This window comes from Urocampus carinirostris, chromosome 8, assembly GCF_059441175.1.
Source record: "Urocampus carinirostris isolate Australia breed hairy pipefish chromosome 8, RoL_Ucar_1.0, whole genome shotgun sequence".
NCBI lineage: Eukaryota > Metazoa > Chordata > Actinopteri > Syngnathiformes > Syngnathidae > Urocampus > Urocampus carinirostris.
Window position 1 is genome coordinate 32,284,368 of NC_142356.1, and position 20,877 is coordinate 32,305,244.

Genomic DNA, 20,877 nt, shown 5'->3' on the forward strand with positions numbered 1-20,877 from the left:
TATGTTTAATTTGTTGCCTTTAAAGTGCTACAACATTTTTTTTTAATTGATTTTATTATTGATTGTTGATTGCTTTTTGTTTTTTGTTTCTTATTGTTTATTGTTATTGCTTGTTTTTACATTATTCTTTACATGTATTTGCCTAATATGATTGAAAGTCTCCTATTGGTTGTGGCATTTGCTAATTAACTCCAGGTGACAATCATGACGAGTCAACCCAGCTGTTGCAGGGGAAATCCGTGCTTGGAATATGTGGCTAACGCAAGAGTGGATATATTTTCTTCTCCTTCACGTTGCCTATTCCAACCCATTATCAACTCTGCCAGAATATGTAGATACAGAATCACAAAGGGAGAGTTTGCAGGAAGAGCTGCAGAATGAAATGAGTGAAGCACCTCCGGGCCTTGAGCCGAGATCCCGTCTGCTTACTCGCAGATTCATGAGATCTTCAGCACTTAAAAGATCTCCTTGGTATCGAGTTGTCACTTTTTCAAAGGACCCGAAAGAACTGTTCATGCCAGAAAAAGGAGTTAGGCCTGTGCCTAACTCGGTCAAGGAAATGTTGCTCGCACCACCTCCTACCTTGGCCTTACCTTCAGCAGCATCCAAACCTAAACTGGTTGAGGTCTTGTGCCACGTGGACCGCATGTATGTGAAAGTGAGCAAGGAACTTTTCTCTGCAAGAGATGCGTTCAAAGATTTAAAACTTGGCAAGTGCCCTGTGAATGAAGGCACCACGGAACATTATTATCTTCTGTACCTTCTGGAAAATGACTGTGGATTCAAGAGAGAGGTTGGTTCAATGCAAGTCTGCTGTGGTGGTTGACGTTTTTTAAACTTGTGAAAATATCTATCCCAGAGTACTGAGGACTACCTGTTAATTAGTATCGTACTAAGCTACCAGCCAACTACTCTGATTATTCGAGAGATGCCATTTGAGGTGTCCTTGCAGTGCAAATACCCCAGGTAGGAACTTCTTATGTTAATTCATCCATCCATCCATCCATTATTTGCACCGCTTATCCTCAGTAGGGTCGCGGGGGTGCTGGAGCCCATCCCAGCCATCGTTGGGCAGGGGACACCCTGAATTGGTTGCCAGCCAGTCACAGGGCACACATAGACAATTCGCTCGCTCATTCACACCTAGGGACACTTAGACCCACCAATTAACCTAACATGCATGTTTTTGGAATGTTTGGGGGAAACCGGAGTGCCCTGAGTAAACCCACGCAAGCACGGAGAGAACTTCCAAACTCCACACAGGAAGTTTGATCTCATGACCTCAGAGCTGTGCCGCACACACGCTAACCACTGTGCTGCCCTATGTTAATTCAGTCTGTTGCATTTCCATACATGCTAAGCTTTTGACATTAAAAAGCAGTAGATTTATCGTAAACTCTATTTTTTACTAACGAAACACAATCCGTCAATAGAATATTAAATAAAACAACATGTGCTTGTTTAAAACCGAAAGTGGAACACCATGCCAAAACAGAACTAATATGATTGTTGGGGTGTTTCAGTCCCACACAAAGTCCTAGTCTAGTCAAAATACAAGTCGTCGAGATTTTATTTTATTGGTTTGAATTAGAAAAGGGGTAGTTTTTTTAAGTTAAGAAAAACAATAGTGTTGGTAGGCCTGCATTTAATAGTTTTCACAACACAGAAAAGTTGTATCAAAATGTCCCTCAATTTGAAGTTTTTAATTCCCTTTCTCCAAAAAACGCTAGGTGTCAGGATTGAGTTAACATGCCATAAAATTATTAAAAAATGTGAACTTGTAGGCACACTTGTATGAAGCCATAAAAATAGATTTGGCGATTTACTTAACTGATTGAACTCATTGTAAGATCATAGATGAAATATACTAACTCGGCGTTTTCCCAAAGGAGGTCCCCAAGGGCACTTTTTGTGAATTTACAAATAAATGTAAAGGGACACTGTTTAATATAAACAATATTACACATGGTCCCTTTAATATTCGAATCAAATATAATTAGGTTTTGTTAAAAACAGACACCCCCCGTTAAAAAGAAACATTTATGTTACAATTAAAATAAATTACTCAATGTTGTTATTATTTCAGGAAATGTCATGACCAGTGATCCTTCTAAACTGCGCGCATGCGCAATTGTGCACTGCTCGCACATTCTCAGCGCACAAGAAAATCTAGCCAGCGCACAAAAATGAGGGCTCAAAATTACTAATTAAGAAGCGACTTAAGTCAAAGTTACAGTGCACGAAGGTAAAAATGCACGGATTCCCCTGACGTTATGTCCTAAATGCGGTATTTTGGAGTCGAAGTAGAATGAAGTTGAGTAAAGTTAGTAGAATTTGTCGACAACCGGCTTCTTCGGCTCGGCTCACTAAAAGGAACCGGCTCTTTCGGGTCCTAACCGGCTCTTCAGGTTGTTTTTGCTTCTTAAATCCCAACATGACTAAATATTATGCACAACATAACTTAAAGGAAGGGGGGAATAGAACAAAAAAGAAAAAAATGCCAAAATGAAAAAGTAGTGAAAAGCTGAGAAAAAAAGAAACAAAAGGAAGAGAAAAAAACGAAGGAACAATTTAGAAAAAGCCCCCAAAAAATAAAAAAGAAATGTAGGAAAAAAGGAAATAGAAAACAAAAAGAAAAAAGTAACAGCTCGGAAAAAATAAACACAATGAGATTTTTTTTTAGAGGAATTAAAAAAAAAAGTAGTAAAAAACACGGAAAAAAAGAAGAAAAGGTTTGTGTTGCATTCGAATAATTTCCAATTATATCAAGAGAATCTTATTGCCAACATTGTACTTCCACTAAAAAATGTGATTAAGTACAGTTCGACCGAGACATACCTAATTGGTATAATGGCGGCGCCCTCTGGCTGCGGCTGCATCGACCCGCTACAACGGGTCAGGTGTATCGACATTTCGTTCTGTGTACATTGTTACAAAGAATGACAATACAAAGGAAATTATTATTATTATTATTAGTTCTGTATCTTACAACCGACTAAATAAGCCCCCCAAAATGTTAATATTATGCGACAAAATATATCCGGAAATAAAAAGAAATGGATATCTTGTGAAAGAATTGTAAGAACAAACGACATTTGTAGGCCATACAACCTTTGCAATAGTACATAAGTCAATTGATTCAAAAGAGAAAAATAATTTTGCATTGCCGGAAAATCAGCAAAATGTAACTTGATGTCAAGTTTTAGACATGTTTCATAATTATTTATCTTGCCACACTTGGGATTACGGTTGGTCACTGTTGTTTCAAGCGTTGCTCACCGACTTTGTGTGAACGCTCAGACCCGTGGAAAATTAGAGGGAACATTGGTCATGACAACATTCAGAATGGTATTCAATTCATATTGCGCTATAGACCCGATCTGACATTGTAGTAGACATAAGTTGCACAATAGCGCTCCTCTCTGTTTGAATGTCAAAGTGCAATGTTAGATAAATCCAAATTGTGTTTACAGACCTTGACAATTGATCGAAATCGATCAGCTACAGTTGTCAATCTGTTAAGTAGACTCTCAGAATAAGGACATGAGAGGACCCAAACCATCGATACAAAAAAAAAATAATTTTAAATCCCCTTCCCTGAGCCCTTTTTTATTGAATCTCTTGGGTTACAAAAGTAGATCCGCCATAAAATTTGTGGAAATCAACCAAAAGCAACATGATTGGCCGATACTGCCAAAAATGCAGACACTTCATAATAGTACAAACAACTAACAACATTAAGCAATGATAGTCAAAGTAAAGACCTGGAATCCAATGCTATATGTTTTGCATGTGCCTGATACTTAGATTTGAATTTGATTGTAAGCATTTATCATTTTCACCAGAATTTAGGGGCATATAGCTCATTGTGAAAGATAAAAATGAAGGATGACTGAATTATTCATTCATTCCAGGTACTTCCACTCCTTCAATCCTGGCATCTCTATCGAACTGAGGCGGGGCACAGTTTACAAAACGCTTCAATCAAAACCTGCTTATATCATCACGCCACAGGATGGTATGATTATTGGAAAATCTGATTCAGTATATGTATTTATTAAACCAATTCCCCGTTCTTGTTATATTTAGCGTTGGGGAATCGCATCGTCGGCAATAAAACATTTACCCTGGGACAGCCGATGTACTTTGTGGTGAAACGAGCCGACGACACGTCAACAGACCAGCGGCTTTACATCAACAAGTGTTTCATGACCGCTCTCAAAGATCCCTACTCGAAACCTAAATACACGGTCATCGATAACCAAGGGTAACAAGTTCACCTTAGGCAAAAACGCGAAAGCCACAAATCGGCAATAACAGGAGATTTTCATTTATTCTGCAGATGTATGATAGATAGCATGGTGACTAAACAGTCTGAATTTCTCAAGGGCCCCTTACACATGCAAAAATTCTCAGTGAGCGCCTTCATTTTTAAAGGCACGGCTGTTACTTCACCAACGGTAATCCAAACACCAATAAAAGAGAATTTACAATAGGTTTGTTCTTACAAAAATAAATACATTTTCAGCAACTCTATCTGCACTGTGAATTCTCCATGGGCAGTCTGACACCAACGTCCAGTTCTAAGGCTTGCAACTATCACCGTGCCAGCAAACAGTAAACCAAACATGGCAAATTTGATGCCTTTACAGCTTTTGGTCTTATTCAGGAGATGTTTGGTTTCAGGTGGAAGGAGTTGTACGTTGACAACGGCGCGTGTGCCTGCTGCGAAACCTCATGCTTGCCGCGATCAAATGGTACGCTTTGGGTAAACTGTATTTTTGAAACACGATTTAAAAAAAAAAACTTGAATGAAACCATGTGATTGCTTTCTCATCATATAAGCTTCGGTCAGCATGGTCTCCAGTCGATCTTGGAAGGTCAGCTTCAGCGGTAACGACGGAAAGCCGGACTTAGAGCTGATGCCTAAATCTGCGAACTGGGGCACCTCCAGCTTTGGCCAACCTCCTGACCTTAGTGATTTTCTGAGCTACTTTGAGTAATTCATGAACATTTTGCAAATAAAATGGTTCCACCTTAACTGTGCTGTTTTGAGTTGTATTTTAATAAATGGTGATTATTTCTTGGTGCAATTCCCTACAGCACATATGTCAGAGTCAAGGCCCGCGGGCCACATTAGGCCCGCGAGAGGGTTTTACCTGACCCGCGTGACGATATCAATATATTATTAGATCCGGCCCGCAGGCCGCTGCAAGCCAGCAGCCCGGAGTACGCATGAATACTACATTTCCCACAATGCAACGGGGACGCGCCGAGCGGGAGCAAAGTGGGAGGCGGTTTGATTTATTCAACAGTCGATCAGCAGCAGTCATTAGCATAACAGCAAAAATTAGCCCACAGATAACCATCAACAATGGCTAAACGGAAGGTGGACACTGAAAACCGGGGCTTTCAAACAAGGTGGGAGTTGGAGTACATGTTCACGGAGGTAGCTGGAAAACCTGTGTGTCTGCTATGTGGAGAAAGTGTGGCGGTGATGAAAGAGTATAATATTAGACGGAATCATGAAACAAAACACACGCCTCAAACAAGTAATGTAGAGTTGTAGTAATACAGTACTGTATATAAATGTATGTAAATACAGTAATAATACAGTAATGTTTCCTGTGCAATTACACATTTGAAGTTTTTACTCCGTTCAAGTTTAAAAGTTAAATATGCACATAAAGAAGGTCTTGTTTTTTGTTGTTCCCCTCGGGAATTTTAAAGCTTTATTGTCTATGTTGACTGTTGTTTTTGTTTGCCGACTCTGCCCTGGGAGTGTTTCTTGTTTTTCGGCTTTTCATGGAAAATAGATCTTGATGTGGACAACAGTCTTTTGATAAAATTGTCTCCTATTTAGCAGAGAAAATGACTTTTGATTGTTATTATTTGTTAATCAGTAATTCCTTTTTTTTCACACTAACCCAGAGAAAGCACAGAAAGGAAAGTCAATGTACATTTGAGCAGGACAGATGAGGTCCAGTGTGTTGATTGCTATTGGTTTTAAGTAACAAGAGATTTTTGCACTTTATTTTATTGTATTTCGAGGCAATATCTCTTTTTAATAATTTCAGATGATTGAATGATAGAAAATGGTTATGAGTTGTTGTTATGAGATATGTTATGAGTTTTTTATATAAAGGACATTTGTATTTTGTGCCTGCTGAAATTAAAAATGACTGACAGAGTCATAAGAAAATATTGCTTTATTTATCCAATCATATTGTAATATATTTGTTGTGTTTTCAGTAGGTTAAATCTTGGTTTCAGTAAAGATTGTTTTATTTGGCCCTCCGTCCATTTGACTTTGACACCCCTGCCCTACAGTATCTCATTCCCACATGTATTTGCCTATGTTGATAGTTGCTCTTGTGCACCACAAGAGGATGGAAGAGAGTCGCAGACGTTTGAGTTCTTCCAAACATTCCCAATTCTTGAAGTTGAGGAACCATCAGGCCAAAACCTCTGGCTTCCCTTTTGTTGGTTTTGTGGTTGAAAATGAATGAAATAGTTTTGTAAACAAAATTTGCTTGTGGGAACTTCATCAACTCGCTCAGCATAAAAAGAATATTCTTTTTTTCCAAATAATTACTGCCAACATTCAACACTGTTTGATTCCTCACACTCAAAATACTTATCACTGCATATTTTCCAGATTCTTTGCCTTGAATCTTTTTTCCCCTATTCTAATGATCTGATGCAAGAATACTTGGGGCACATATGTCAAAGTCAAGGTTATGTCACGAAAGGGACCGGGAAGCAAGAAGTTGGAACTCAATTGCGTAGACGATCTGTCACTTTATTTGAGAAAGAAAAGTTGTTCAACACACAAACGGACCAAAAACAAAGCAGGTTCAAGGGCAGGCAAAATTGCAATCTAGGCATTACTCAGGTCAAACAGGCATGAACAGGTTTTCAACAAGGTTAAGCAATGATCTGGCAACGGGCAGTCCCAAAAGGAGCGTTTTAAGTACTCCAAGAGCAATCAGTCCAATGCGTCTCAGCCAGTGTCAAGGGGCGGGGCCAGCTGGGCACCATGACAACCATTCAGAACATGACAGGTTATCTACAGTCCCTAAGATAATCTCGATACGCTATTGTATGATACACCAGGAATTGTGTAATTTTTCTCACTGTACTTTTTATGCAAAAGTGTTGTTTATGGTTATATTTTTGCACTCCATTGTACCCTACATTTTAAAAATATTTGTTAGTGAACAATAGCAATTTCTTATGATAAATTTTTGGAAGTAAATTTAGCCAACTTTTATTAGAATATTAACTAAAGGCTACTGAATCATGAATAAGACCTATTTTCAATTATTTTTATGTTATGGTTATTTTTAGATCCTAAAAAAAAGTTGTCTTTTGCTGAAATCTCAGATTTAATTATGGAGCTATACGAAGATTTTGATTGATTGATTGATATAATCACATCCACTACTCAGCATCATCTACAAACGGAAGAGCAGCTTCAGCGACAGACTGCTCTCACAGTCTTCTTCCACGGACAGACTGAGGAGATCATTTCTTCCTCATGCCATGAGGCTCTTTAACTCCACCTGGGGGAGTAAAAGCCAACATTAAACCACACCCCCACATTGCATATTACCCTATTTTTATTACAGTGTATATTTTATGTAGCACTATTTAAATACTCTATCAACATCTTACATTGGGTATTTATGTATTATATTTCTTGTACTTTATTATTGTTTTATTTTCAACACAAGGATACTGCTGGAAGTGTGAATTTACCTACAGGGATGAATAAAGTCTATGTGATATAATCATATTTGAATGCTTTCATTTTTTTCACTTGGTGCTTTAATAATGATAAGATGTTAATGCAGGTTTATACTATACACTTTCATAGTAAACAATGAGACAAATGCACCCCAAGGCACACTCAAACTCATTAATTACACAAATTACAATTCATTCTATGTTATGGAAAGCCCCTTGCACAGACCACTTTTCTCCCATTTTAGTTTAAATGGTTAATGATCTGTTTCCTGTGACTCTTTCCTGTTTAAAAAAACAACACAGACATTTTGCTTTCACAGTGCAGCTTTAGATACTGCTGGCCTACATATCAATAAGCAGATCTTAAAGTATAATAACAAACCGGAGCATTTATGTACACAAACCAAAAAGGACGTGAGGGAATGTGGGTGGTGGCTATTGTTTTATGTAGAGTAATTTCAAGCAACTGATTAAATCGTGTATTCTATTTCCAGGAAGCAAAGAGTTGTTGATTCTCTTTCTATAGTTACAGCCTTTGTCTCTTGGCGATGGCCCACAGATTTCATTGCAGGCCACAGACATTTGAATGCTTTGTGACTGTTTTGCATGTCTCAGGTGCGCTGAATCCTTGTCAGCAACTGGTATGCCACCTATAACCAAGTCAAAACAATTATTTACACACTTAGATTGCTGTTCGAGTTTTGTAAAGAATATTGTCATAGTTTGCAGTCATTTATGGCATGTATAAATTGTTGTGAGGTGACCACAAGGTGTTTGTGAGGGTTAGGACAGGACGACCAACAACAACATCGCTTTGAAGAGACACTGATTCGTCAGCCAACCGCACACAAAAGAGGATTTCAGATGACTTCAATCGCACGATCGAAAGTGCTTGGCTTTTTAGCTTCTCGAACGCCTCCTGCAGAGAAAGTAAGTGCTGCTGTTTTTCTTTACTTTTCTTCAACCTTCTTCTACTTGTACCTTTCCTTTTTTAAGGGATCTCAGATTCAGAAGAGTATTTGAGGCTATGCAGACCTAAGACGCTGAAGTGTTGATAACACTTTTTATGAGTTTTATGAATGCCAAAGGACAATTAAAAATGCCCCTTTTATTAGTTGTTGTTCCATAAATATATTAATAGAATCGGATTGACTGAAAAAAAAGCCATGCTAAAATAAGTCATGTGAATCAAAGTGTAATCAATTACGAGAGTTTGCACCAAGTTTCTGACCCCCAGTTGTACGCCTCAGTACTGGAAATTATGTAAGGGTGGAAAGACCTGAGGCTATGTCAGCTGTTAGCCTTTTTTTATTTAAGAGTTGAATTTTGAGTAATGATCTACCCAAATGTCATCTCAATTTTTACATTTGTAACTTAGATTTATTTAGGATCTTACAGTATAGGTCATGCTAGGTCATTACTACTATGTAATATGTTACGTAAACAGTGTAAAGGAGCTATTACCATCATTGTAATCATTACATTTCATGCGACTTTGTGAATGCTGATTACTACATGAACATGTTAATGGATCTCTTTTTATAGATGGTATGAGTTGGGAGCTGAAGCACTACAGTGCGTGCAAAGATGGATAAATTGCGTATGATGTTCCAGTTCCTGCAATCCAACCAAGAATCTTTCATGAACGGGATCTGCGGTATCATGGCCTTAGCTAGTGCACAGATGTACTCCTCCTTTGAGTTCAGCTGCCCCTGCATTCCCGGATACAACTACAGTTACGGGATCGGCCTGCTGATCATCCCACCCATTTGGTTTTTCTTGTTGGGATTTGTACTAAACAATAACGTGTCTGTGCTGGCAGAGGAGTGGAGAAGGCCAACTGGAAAGAGGACCAAGGATCCGGCAATACTTCGCTACATGTTCTGTTCCATCACGCAAAGATCTTTGATCGCACCCGCAGTTTGGGTGTCTGTGACTCTCATGGACGGCAAGAGCTTCCTCTGTGCTTTCAGCATTTATTTGGATATTGACAGGTTCGGGAATTACAGTCTTGTCAAAGGGTTGTCAGAGACTGAGAAGATCAAACTGCTGGCCAAGATCCCATGTAAAGATTTGTTTGAACATCAGGAAATAAGAGTGGCAGCATCTCGATACATTAAGTGCATATCTCAGGTACACTCGTATTTTTTTTTGCGTCATTATTTAAAGACATACAAACACCTACAATTACAATGATAGGAAATTAGTGTCAAAGTTAGAGCTATGTATTCAACTTTTGAGTTAAAATCAACTCAAGTTAGTTGATTGCGAATAACTATTGTATTGATTAAACTATTTGTTTTAACCCTTTATGATAAAGGTGGCAAAGCTTGTGATAAGGTCAGTAATTAGCGTAATGGTTAGCGTTGCCTACACTTTAAAAAAAATTAAATTAATTAAAAAATAAATTTGCAAATGTGTAATGTTTTAAATATATATATATATATATATATATATATATTGAAGATAATAATAAGTATAATACCCTGCTATTTTGCTATTTATCCAACTTATAAATCATTTGTTGGTGATAGGAAGGAGCAGAGAGGTGTTGTGAAAGTATAGTGGGATTGTGGACGCATTCTTAAGGATGGGCTGGGCACCCGTATGATGGGGCAGGGGTAAACCAGTGAAAGCTGTCGGGCCCTGTTGTTGAACAAAAGAGTGTGTTGTGTCACCCTGACCCGAGTGACATGGCCGCTTTCTGGTGTCCCTTTTCATCTGGAGGGACGAAAGCATGACCAACTTAGGTGCCAAGGTGCCTAACTTGTTTGGGTGTTTGGGCAATTGGGTTGGCCATGGTCCAAAATTTTTTGTGTGTGTTTTTGCTAAAAAAAAAAAATCCCTTTTATTTTCTTTGTTATTGTATGTGTTTGTCTTGCTGTCGGTGTCCCCTCTTGAGGGATATGACCGAGGTATATATAGGTATATGGATATAGAAATCATGGAGGGGTCTGAAATTTTCATTGTAGGTGCATGTCCACTGTGAAAGAGATAAACTAAAAAGAAAAATCCAGAAATCACAATGCATGATTTTTTTAATACTCATTTATTCAAACTGATAACGATACCAATACACAATATGTCGCAAAAAAAAGCAACAAAAAGGAGATGCAACGCAATTAAAAAAAAAAACATGATACACACGTGCGGGATCAGGTTTGTACCAAGGGATAAAAACAATCCAACTAAAATGAGCTGATGCATGCGGTAGGCGGTCTCAAGCACTCAGCCCTCAAATGGTAACATCTGGAACCCTCAATTTTCTCTCTTATGACAGGCAAATTTTTTGTTCAAAAGACATCTCATATCTCGAACTCCTCGTAACTAGAGTAGCTCGTATGTAGAGGGGTCACTGTACACGAAATCAACCTTCTTCTACAAAAAGACTGGTATTTTTAAGAAACACCTTTCAATCCCAACAAAATACTTTCCCGTAATATTGCCTGTGTCTAAAGGCTATTGACAGTTCAATTTCAGGTTCAAAATTGTTTAATGGCCCTCTAAAAGGCAGCAGTTATAGTACCTAACCCTTCATTAAAACTTATATCAGCAATTAAAATGATAATTGTTATAGTTACTCCAGTGACGTGCAGTCAGAGGAGGCAGCTGAGGTTGTGCTTCACCTATCATTACGGAATTATACAATTTAAAATCTGTCAATTGGTTATATTTATTCAGTAGTAAATCTCTCTCTCATTTAACTTCACAGTTTTGGATGTTCTCTTTCAAAACTGCTGAAATTTTACAGTACAGTATGAATTGTATTAATACATAGTATATGTTATATGGAACGTTTTACTGTGCTGAGCGTCTGCAGGTGCAGAGTGAGGCATGCAGTTCTCTTGCCTTATAGCAGAGGGTGATAGTGAGACCACGGATTTTGGTTTGGTGCACAGAATAGCTCCAAACAACAGGATTAGTTGTATTAGCTAAGGTAACACGAAGTCAAGCTATACAGTATTTTTTTCTCGTTGCATGGCCTTTTTTCATTTTGCAGGATACCCATGTAAGCTTTTATTCAAAAGGAGTAGCGTGTAGACTTTTTTTGTCAATGCTACAGTTTATTAATTGCTGTCCTCCTCTGCCAATCAATTGATGACTAAGATGTAGATTAATTTATGTGTAAATCTGACTGTGCCCACACCCACACGAACCAAACTGCATGACACTGCGTTACTCGCCTATGTACGCATTTATTTAATGTTTATGCGTGAAGTTTAGTGAAAGGGGTCAATTTATAAGACATGTTTTTATAGTTGTTTCAAATGTTGTCAGTAAAGATCTAAATTAAGGTTTGCACTGATTCAAAAAAGGTCTACATTTCTATTTATGAAATGCAAGTCAAGTCAAGTCAAGTCATTTTTATTTGTATAGCCCTTAATCACAATTAGTCTCTAAGGGCTTCACAAGTTATTACATATAAGAAGATTAGGTTACTCGTATGCTATAGAGTAGAAGTGAGTTTTAAGCCTAGATTTAAACATTTCCACCGAGGTTGCAGATCGGATCTCAGGGGGAAAAGCATTCCACAACACCGGTGCCCGGATGGAGAACGCTCTCGAACCAGCGGAACACTTCTTGGCTCTTGGGATCACCAGGAGACCGGCGCTCTCGGAACGAAGGCTTCGGGCCGGGACATAGGGGGAGATCAGATCTGAAAGATATGAGGGGGATATGCAGAAAGAGTTAACAAAACAAGTGGTCTTGAAATATTGCAAACAAAACGGCAGCGATACTACACATCATCGATTTGTACAGAGGAATGAATGTGTATTTTGCTTAATCATGATAAAATAAAAATAAAAAAATAAGAATACTGTTATCGTATTTTATCAGATATAGCTCCCATATACAGTACTTATATGGTTGGTCATTCGTACTATTATGATGAGGATAATCAGCCGAGAAACTGATTGGACGGATCTTTACAGTCTCTTATAATTAATATCAAAGATGGGTTTTTTGAAAAGCTTTTAAATCCTTCAAGCCCCAACTTGACATTGACCATCCAATATAAACATAGATTAAAGAGGATGTTGGCCCAAAGTGGGGAACGTTTTCATTCACTTTTATAATTGAATCCTGATGACAAAGCAAATCTCATTTCCTGTACTTGAGTGAAGTTAAGAAACATTTGGAGCCCAAGGAGGCTTATCAACAAGAAAGATAAGCATCCAAATGTATTATTCATGGCACTCGGGCCTATTTTCATACATTCCAAACACCCACTCGTGCTTTGATACAATGAAGACAATGTCATGGTTTTAAAAAAGAAAGGGACACATTTGAACTGATCTGACCAAGATGACAAAATTCTCTTTTATAGCCTTGGGAGCACTTGTGTACAGAAAGATGCCAGATTTTCTTTTCATTCTTTTGCTTACCCAAGGTTTTTAATAGGGGTGGGCGATACCAGGAAATTTGTTATTTATCAAATACCAAGTATGTAAATCAATACTTTTTGCTTGGAAATATCATTATAATTGAAAAACTTAATCCTCTCTCCCTTGAGTTAGTTTACTCTAAATAAAACACAGCACAACAAATTTATTACATATCTACAATGCAAGCCTAAATACTCTAAAAAAATAAAATGTTTCTACTAAACTACTGATCCAGATGAAAAGTAAAAAGAGTCAAACCGAAAAAGCAGAAATGTAACGAATATACAAATATAACAATGTCAAGAAGACAACTAAAATTCCATTGCACAATATTTTGAAAAGAGTCAGAAAGTGCAAATAGTGTAAACAAAACAATGTAGAAACCTTTAATACTTCTACTAAACAACTGTTTTAAAACAAAAACTCGAGAGGGTCAAACAAAAGAGGGATCTATGTAACAAATATAGAAATGCTGTATGTCAACAAAACAAAGTAATTGTTTTGAAAAAAAAAAATCAGTAGTAATTGAATGGAATTTGAAAGATAGTTTAGTACACATAAGCTTATGACTAGGCCTAGGAGTAACAATTATTTTGAAAATTGATGGATCGTTCAAATATTTTTTCAATTAATCGATGAATTGAACTTAAAAAACACATTGTTCATTTTGGAAAAAAGTAAAAACACAACCAAATATTATAATAATATAAATAACAACTGTTAGTCAAATAGCTTAAAAATAAGCAAAAATCATACAAATGTATGCCATACATCCTTTAGTACTCTCTGCCGGACTAAAGTGCTACTGTAAGCATGTCTCCTCAACATCACTCATATTTGCATTGACTTAACGTGCTGAGTGGCACATAAATTGCAAGACACGGGTCAGTGATGAGATCAGATGCCAATACTTATAATGATTTGTTGTTGGAGCCCTACTTGCGACCCACTTACAACATTATTTTAATGATAGTTAAAATTGGAAGACAGTATCGATCCCAAGACAATAGTATCAATCCGATCCAATACTCAGTCAGTATTGATAATATTGATATCTGGATCAGTCAACCCTCCCTTACTTTTATAATACTAATACCAGTCTACTTGTATCCAACAGGCTTGCGGCTGGACGTTTCTGCTCGTGATGACCCTCACGGCATTCCTAATTCGCGCAATCCGACCTTGCTTCACTCAGGCCGCTTTCCTCAAAACCAAATACTGGTCCCACTACATCGACATCGAGCGCAAGATGTTCGACGAGACGTGCAAGGATCACGCCAAGAGCTTCGCCAAGGTTTGCATCTATCAGTACTTTGAGAACATCAGCGGAGAGATGCGCAACTTGCATCATCACACCAGCAAAGACGACAGCGACGATGAAGACGACGATAAGAGACGGACGGAAGAAGACAAGCTTCTTGGTATCAGGGTCCAGGGCGACATGGATAAAGCCCTGCGCAATTGGCACGCTTGCAAACCAGCTCTTGCGCTTAGAAAAGAGCAAACAAATGGCAAAAACAACGACAAACTGCACGGAGGAGCCAGTGGCGTAATGAATGGCTTTGCAAATGGTCACACCCACAACGTTCAGAAAAAGGAATGGGCGGTGTATTACAGTAAAGTCTGACCTCAACGGGACAAAGGAGCACATGCTTGAAATACCTTCGACCTCCAGACGGTATCAGAAATATGTTTGGGTGATGTGTTGTGAATTATTTTTTCAGTATGTTACAGGAACAGAGTCAAATAAACTGAAAGTAGTGGAATCTTTTGGGTACAGTTGCGATTGTAATATACACCAAGACAAAAGCTGAAGAGATGCAATTACACAGAATCACACTTCTGCATATTTGTTACGCGATCTTTATACACAGGGGTCGCCAAACTAACGCACACGGGCCACATCAGGCCTGCCAAGGGATTTAATCTGACGGGTGAGATAATGAGTCGCTTCTGATGAAACAATGACTTGCAGTTTTAAATATGTCCACTGGATGTGGCCAGAGCCATGCACTACTCTAAACTACCCACTGTAGCTTTATACGCTGACTACTATTAATGAAACAGAAACACCCATCCCAATGTTATTTTATTTAAAATATAAGTCTTTGTTTAAGACAAGGGTATCCAACAATTTTCAAGCTGAGAGCTACTCTTTTTTGGCAACTAGCGCAAAGCACCCAGTTTGTGATGCATTTCTAAAATAACAACTTATCATGTTATGATTATGTTGTTACTTTGTTATTACCAGATTAATTATTGGAAATAAATATAGATGGTTTGCGTTTGTATAGCACTTTTCAATTAGGCATTAAGGATTCAGTGTCTTGCCTACGGAGACTTCGACATATATCACAGAGGAGCTGGCAATTGAACCTGCGACCTCCACTGGTAAGCTTTTTTTCAGAACAGGTCCGTGGGCACCTCATTTGTCCTCAGAGGGCACCACATTGAAGACCCATGGTTTAAGGCAATAGGATTGCACTCACCTGTATTTGTTAGCCTGTTTCCCTTTGTGTACCTCAAAAAATGTATATATTTTTCAATGTGCTCCCGGCCCACATTCAAATAGCTGGCTACATTATTTTGTATCTACTTTTTTTGTAAATATTTTTCATCAAGATATTAAATTTCATGCAATAAAACACTTCAGAAGTACCCTATTGCGTTGAGTTTTTCAATGCAGATGGTCAGATTTTGTCAAGGAACGGACCAGGAGGCAGGAAGTGTGAACTCATTTGCGTTACGATCTGTTACTTTTATTTAGAAAATAAAAGTTGTCCAACACGCAGGGACCAAAGACAAAACTAAAACAGGCTTACAGGCAATCACTCAGAACAAACATGCGCGAACAGGTCTTCAAAAAAGAAAGGCAGTAACTCAACAAACGGGCATGAACTGGTTTTTCCTCGAGTCAAACAAAACAATGGTATGGCAACGGGCAGTCCCAAAACGAGCCCTTAAGAATCCCACACGCAATTAAGTCAATCTGTTCAGCCGGTGTCAAGGGGCGGGACCAGCTGGGTGTCATGGCGACCATGCAGGACATGACAAGATTTAGTGCTAAAAAAGGATATATTTGCTATTACTCTTAATTAAAAATAAATCTTGTACAAACTATGGCCTATAGGCCACATGCGGCCCGTCAGGCATTTTAATCTAACCCACCTATTAAAAGCATCAAAAATATAAAATCAATATGTAAAAAATGGTTGAAAAAATACAGTACTGGTAATCAAATTATGTGGTTTGTAAGTAGGGCTTTAACAACAAATCATTAAAGCATCTAATGTCATCATTGACCCGTGTCGAACTATTTATGCGCCATTTAGCACGTTAATTCAATTCAAATACGAGTGAAGTTGAGGAGATATGCTTGTAGTAGCACTTTAGTCCAGCAGAAAGTACTAGCGGATGTATGGCATACATTTGTATGATTTTTGTTTATTTTTAAGCTATTTGACAAACACAAGTTATTGTTTTATATTATATTTATGTTATTATAATATTCTGTTTTTCTTTTCACATTTTTCTGTCCGTCCAAAATGTCATTATTTAAATAAAAAGGAGGAATTTAAACAAAATGATTTTTAAGTTCAATTCTTGTAATGATTGAAAAAATAATGGAATGATCCATCAATTATTAAAATAATTGTTAGTAACAGCCCTAGTCGTAAGCCTATATGTACTTAATATCTTTCAAATTACATAGTCTTTATTTCAACTCTTGTCCTCGGTGTTTCTAACATTCAACTAGATGACTACAATTTTCTTTGCTTGCTCTTTTTTTTACCAGGTATATGTTATATCCATCAAGATATTCATTAGATTTGATGAAAAAAAAAAACACTTCCAAGCTAGCATTGTTGCGTTTAGAGTTTTTCAGCGAATATTATCAAATTTGGTGCAAACAAGAGAGGCACCATTTATGGCTTTCTAAGTGTTTCAAAACCAATTTGATTAAATGGTCGATACATAGATGAAAATAAAATACAAAGATGTCTGCCTGTTTATTTATTCATAAATGCATAATGTCGCTGGCATTATAGTAACTTAATCTTTGGTCGTTGTTTATTCTTTGCACTATTGGAATGTTTACAAAATAACAAAAAAAAATTAGGTACTTTTTTTAAAAACACTAAGAGAAAATTTCAATACGCACACGTTATCTTTTTTCCTCATGTATTGCCAGTGTATTGGTTTGCAGACAATAATAATAGATCCCCCCAAAAATAATCCAATCAATTATTTTTTCCTAGCCCCGCCCTTTTTTCAAATTACTTAACCCAATGTGCGAATTAAAAATTTTGCCCACCCCTGATGTACAGTAAATCAATACTATAGCAGATTTGTAATGCATCTTTTCACGGGTGGACAAGAATAAGTAATGCTAAGATCAAAAGTGATCATTCTTTCGCGAAATACCACAAATAAAACCACAGGCAAAAAAATGAAAAGACCCACAAGTGAAAACACTGTGGTTTAAACTGAACCGTTAGTCATCTTCCCTCCCGACATGTGACTCTTTAGTTCTCAGGTGTAAAGTGCATTCAGCATCACATTCAGAGGTCATCTTTGGAAAATAGATGTATGATTCCTGTTAGCGATATCGCTGAGGCTGAAAAATCGTGTGCATGTGTATGTTGCTGTCAGTGCTCAGACCACCCCCCTCCCCCACACTGCATCAAATTGATCAGCATGTCTCTTGTAGCAGAGCTCTTGTAAAGATGATGCACATCAGTGATGTGCAGTCACGAAATGCAGGTAAGGCACTGCTTCACCTGTCGTCATGGAAATAATATTTCAATACAATCCCTCGCTACTTGACGCTTTGTATTACACGGCTATAGTGAACGGTGGCCTAAAAAATATTCTTCTTTTTTTTGTTTTCTTCTTTTAAAAAAATCACAGCCCAAGTTGCCTTTGAGTGGATGGAAGCAGGGGAAAACTGGCCGAGGGAGTGAACACCATTAACCGCATAAAACGAGTAAGGATTATATTCATTCTATGTTAAAATGTGCTTTCAATTAGCTTCACAATTTTTTGATTTTTTTTTTTTTCAAAGTGTTGGAATTTTCACATTATGAATATTATTAATACAATTATAATGTATTACTGTATGGGCACGGTAGATGAATTGTTAGCACATCCACGGCACATTTTTGAGGCCATGGGTTAAAATCCTGCTACCAGCCTTCCTGTGCAGAGTTTGCATGTTCTCCCCATGCTCGCGTGAGTTTCCTCTGGTCTCCTCACGGATTCAAAAAACATGCATGTCAGGTTAATTGGCCGGTCCAAGTTGTCCCTAGTATAATGAGCTGGCCAATTGTCCGTCCCTGTGTGCCCGGCGACTGGCTGGCAACTAGTTCAGGGTGTCCTCTGCCCACTGCCCAAAGATTGCTGAGATGGGCTCTAGCACTCCCGCGACCCTACTGAGGATAAGCGGTGCAGATAATGGATGGATGGATATATTACGGTGCTGAGTTTCTGCAGAAGCACAGTGTGCCACGCAATTCACTTGCCTCATTGTAGAGGGCGACTGTGAGATCAAGTACAGTATTCTGATTTTGCCCCCACCCAACCCTAAAGAATAGAGTATTAGCAAGCTAACAGCAAGTCAAACCATTAAGTATTGTTGTCCTCTTTGCATGGACTTTTTTTTTCCAAAATGAAGGATTACCCATCTCATGATGGTTTAATTCAAAAGGAGCAGTTTTTGACGCAATACTGTGCTGACCGTTTGCAGATGAAGAGTGCAGCATACATTCCTCTTGCCTCAGAGGGCGAGAATTCTGAATTGGTGACACCCCAACCCAAAACAGTACAATACGTGATAATATTACTAAGCTAACATTAAGTCAAGCTATCCATGAATTATTTTGTCATGGCATGGATTTTTTTTTTCAATATGAAGGATTACCTTTCTATTTATGCTTTTATTTAGAAGGAGCAGTGAAACGTTTTTATTTAAAGGTTAAGGTAAGACAATAAAACATCTTATTCTATACTACAGTTCATACATTGCTTTCGTGCTCTTCTAATTAAATGATTAATAAACTGTGGGTTACGGTAATTTATTTGTAAATCTGACCGTGTCTCACCCGAAATGAACGCTGCTGCTCCATTTAGAGGTACTCGCCCATCCCTGCATTTTTTTATTGTGAACGTCTTAAGTTCAAAGAATGTGTTTCTTTCTAATTATTAAGCTCATTTTTATAATTATTCTAAATGTCATAAGTATATTTGTAAATTTGACTGTGTCTCACCAGAGGCTTCAGCAAATGACCAAACTCTTGCTTTCTGAATCAGAGCCATGCTTGGTCATAAGCGGAAGCCTGAGTAAAATCGATGTCATCTTAATGCGACAGCATTCTTACAATGATATCTTCGAAAAATGGATAAAAACAGGTGAATATCGCTTCTAAACTCATACAGCAACGTAAATTGCATCTCATTTGCCCCATTTTCCTTTGTTGCCATGATTGGCCAAAACTAAGTTTGGTAGGCCAAACTAAGTTGCCGCAATTTGCAACCAGCTTGAAGAATTTCAGAATGCCCCGTTTTTCCCAAACATATCTCAGTGGAGCAGTCCCGAATTGATATTGGTTTGAACCTAGAGTGAGCACAAAATCAGTCTGGCAATCCTGAGTTTATAACTGTCAATCAGAATTGATAATCCGTAAAACTATCACATTGTTAAAGGACAGAAAAAGAGGGCCTGTTAGTTAAAGGGACACTGTGTAATGTTTGACCGCTAGATGTCAGTGTACTGTGTTGTGTAGTGCAACCAGAAACAAGTGTTACAAAGGACAAGGAAGAATACCAACAACAGAGACTCAAAGTGACCAAACAGGCGCATTTTTCTTCTAATTTGGTAACACAGCATTTCACGTTTTCAGGATACTCTCAGGAGCAAGATGACGGGTAATCATGTCAGATCCCTCTAGGCGAGCCTCATGTTATGTAAAATTAATACAAATTTCTTGACCTACAACTATCCAAACAAAGGCATGTATAGATTAGGATAGAATAGAATAGTCTTTCTCGTCATTGATAACAACGTAGTGAACATTATTTGAAACAAAATTAGTGATGGCACTCCAGCTTAAACAAGATTAACACGACATAAAGACCAAAAAGAGACATAAAAGAATATCAAGATAAAAAAGGAAGAATATGTACAAGGTAGTCCTTTACACACTAATCTATGTTGTAAGTGTGATTTTTCTTTCTCGATAATGACGCAATTAAAAATATTGCATCGTAACAATAGTGCAATGAAAAGCAGTGCAATGACATTTAGCAGCAACAAAATTCCAAACAAAGTCAATGAATAGGATATGAATACCCATGATTCAATACATCAAGCAAGATACATATTCCTCACAGTCTTGTATGCTTGCTGATGGCCCTGGGGAAGGAACTGTCTCTGAGCCTGTCGTCTGTGTTTTAAAGGACCTCTAGCACAGGTTAAAGGTCAAAAAGGTGGTGACTGAGGTAAGACGAGTCCTTCATAATGTTGTTAGCCCGGTTATATGATAGTTAATGTATTTTTGCTTATTATTCAAATCAATATTGTTTTACTGTACTTCTACTAGTAGGCGCTAGATAAAACACAATGTCCCGTCAATGTCCCGTCAATTCCCCAACAGCAACACAATTGCAGTCAAGCAAATGTGTGATTCATGCAAATGAAGGGAAGCAACTTACTTGCTGTGGGAACCTAAGGTCAACATTTGCA

At 37.8% G+C, this 20,877-nt stretch overlaps 2 protein-coding genes across 3 annotated transcripts; both read left to right on the forward strand.

Moving 5' to 3' along the window:
* Positions 1-183: 183 nt before the first annotated feature.
* zp3c (zona pellucida glycoprotein 3c) lies at positions 184-5,041 on the forward strand. Its single transcript, XM_088343171.1, has 8 exons — positions 184-793; positions 860-966; positions 3,915-4,018; positions 4,090-4,267; positions 4,343-4,460; positions 4,529-4,617; positions 4,687-4,757; positions 4,846-5,041. The coding sequence occupies exons 1-8, from the start codon at positions 251-253 to the stop codon at positions 5,001-5,003; spliced, it is 1,368 nt and encodes a 455-aa protein (XP_088199297.1). The 5' UTR covers positions 184-250; the 3' UTR covers positions 5,004-5,041.
* Positions 5,042-5,322: 281 nt separating this feature from the next.
* calhm1b (calcium homeostasis modulator 1b) lies at positions 5,323-15,032 on the forward strand. Of its 2 annotated transcripts, XM_088343173.1 has the most exons (5): positions 5,323-5,421; positions 8,537-8,679; positions 9,295-9,484; positions 9,572-9,882; positions 14,254-15,032. In XM_088343173.1, the coding sequence occupies exons 3-5, from the start codon at positions 9,337-9,339 to the stop codon at positions 14,761-14,763; spliced, it is 969 nt and encodes a 322-aa protein (XP_088199299.1). In that variant the 5' UTR covers positions 5,323-5,421; positions 8,537-8,679; positions 9,295-9,336; the 3' UTR covers positions 14,764-15,032. The 2 variants fall into 2 exon arrangements, with proteins under 2 accessions (XP_088199299.1, XP_088199298.1); XM_088343172.1 differs by having other exon boundaries at positions 9,295-9,882.
* The last annotated feature ends 5,845 nt before the right edge of the window (positions 15,033-20,877 follow it).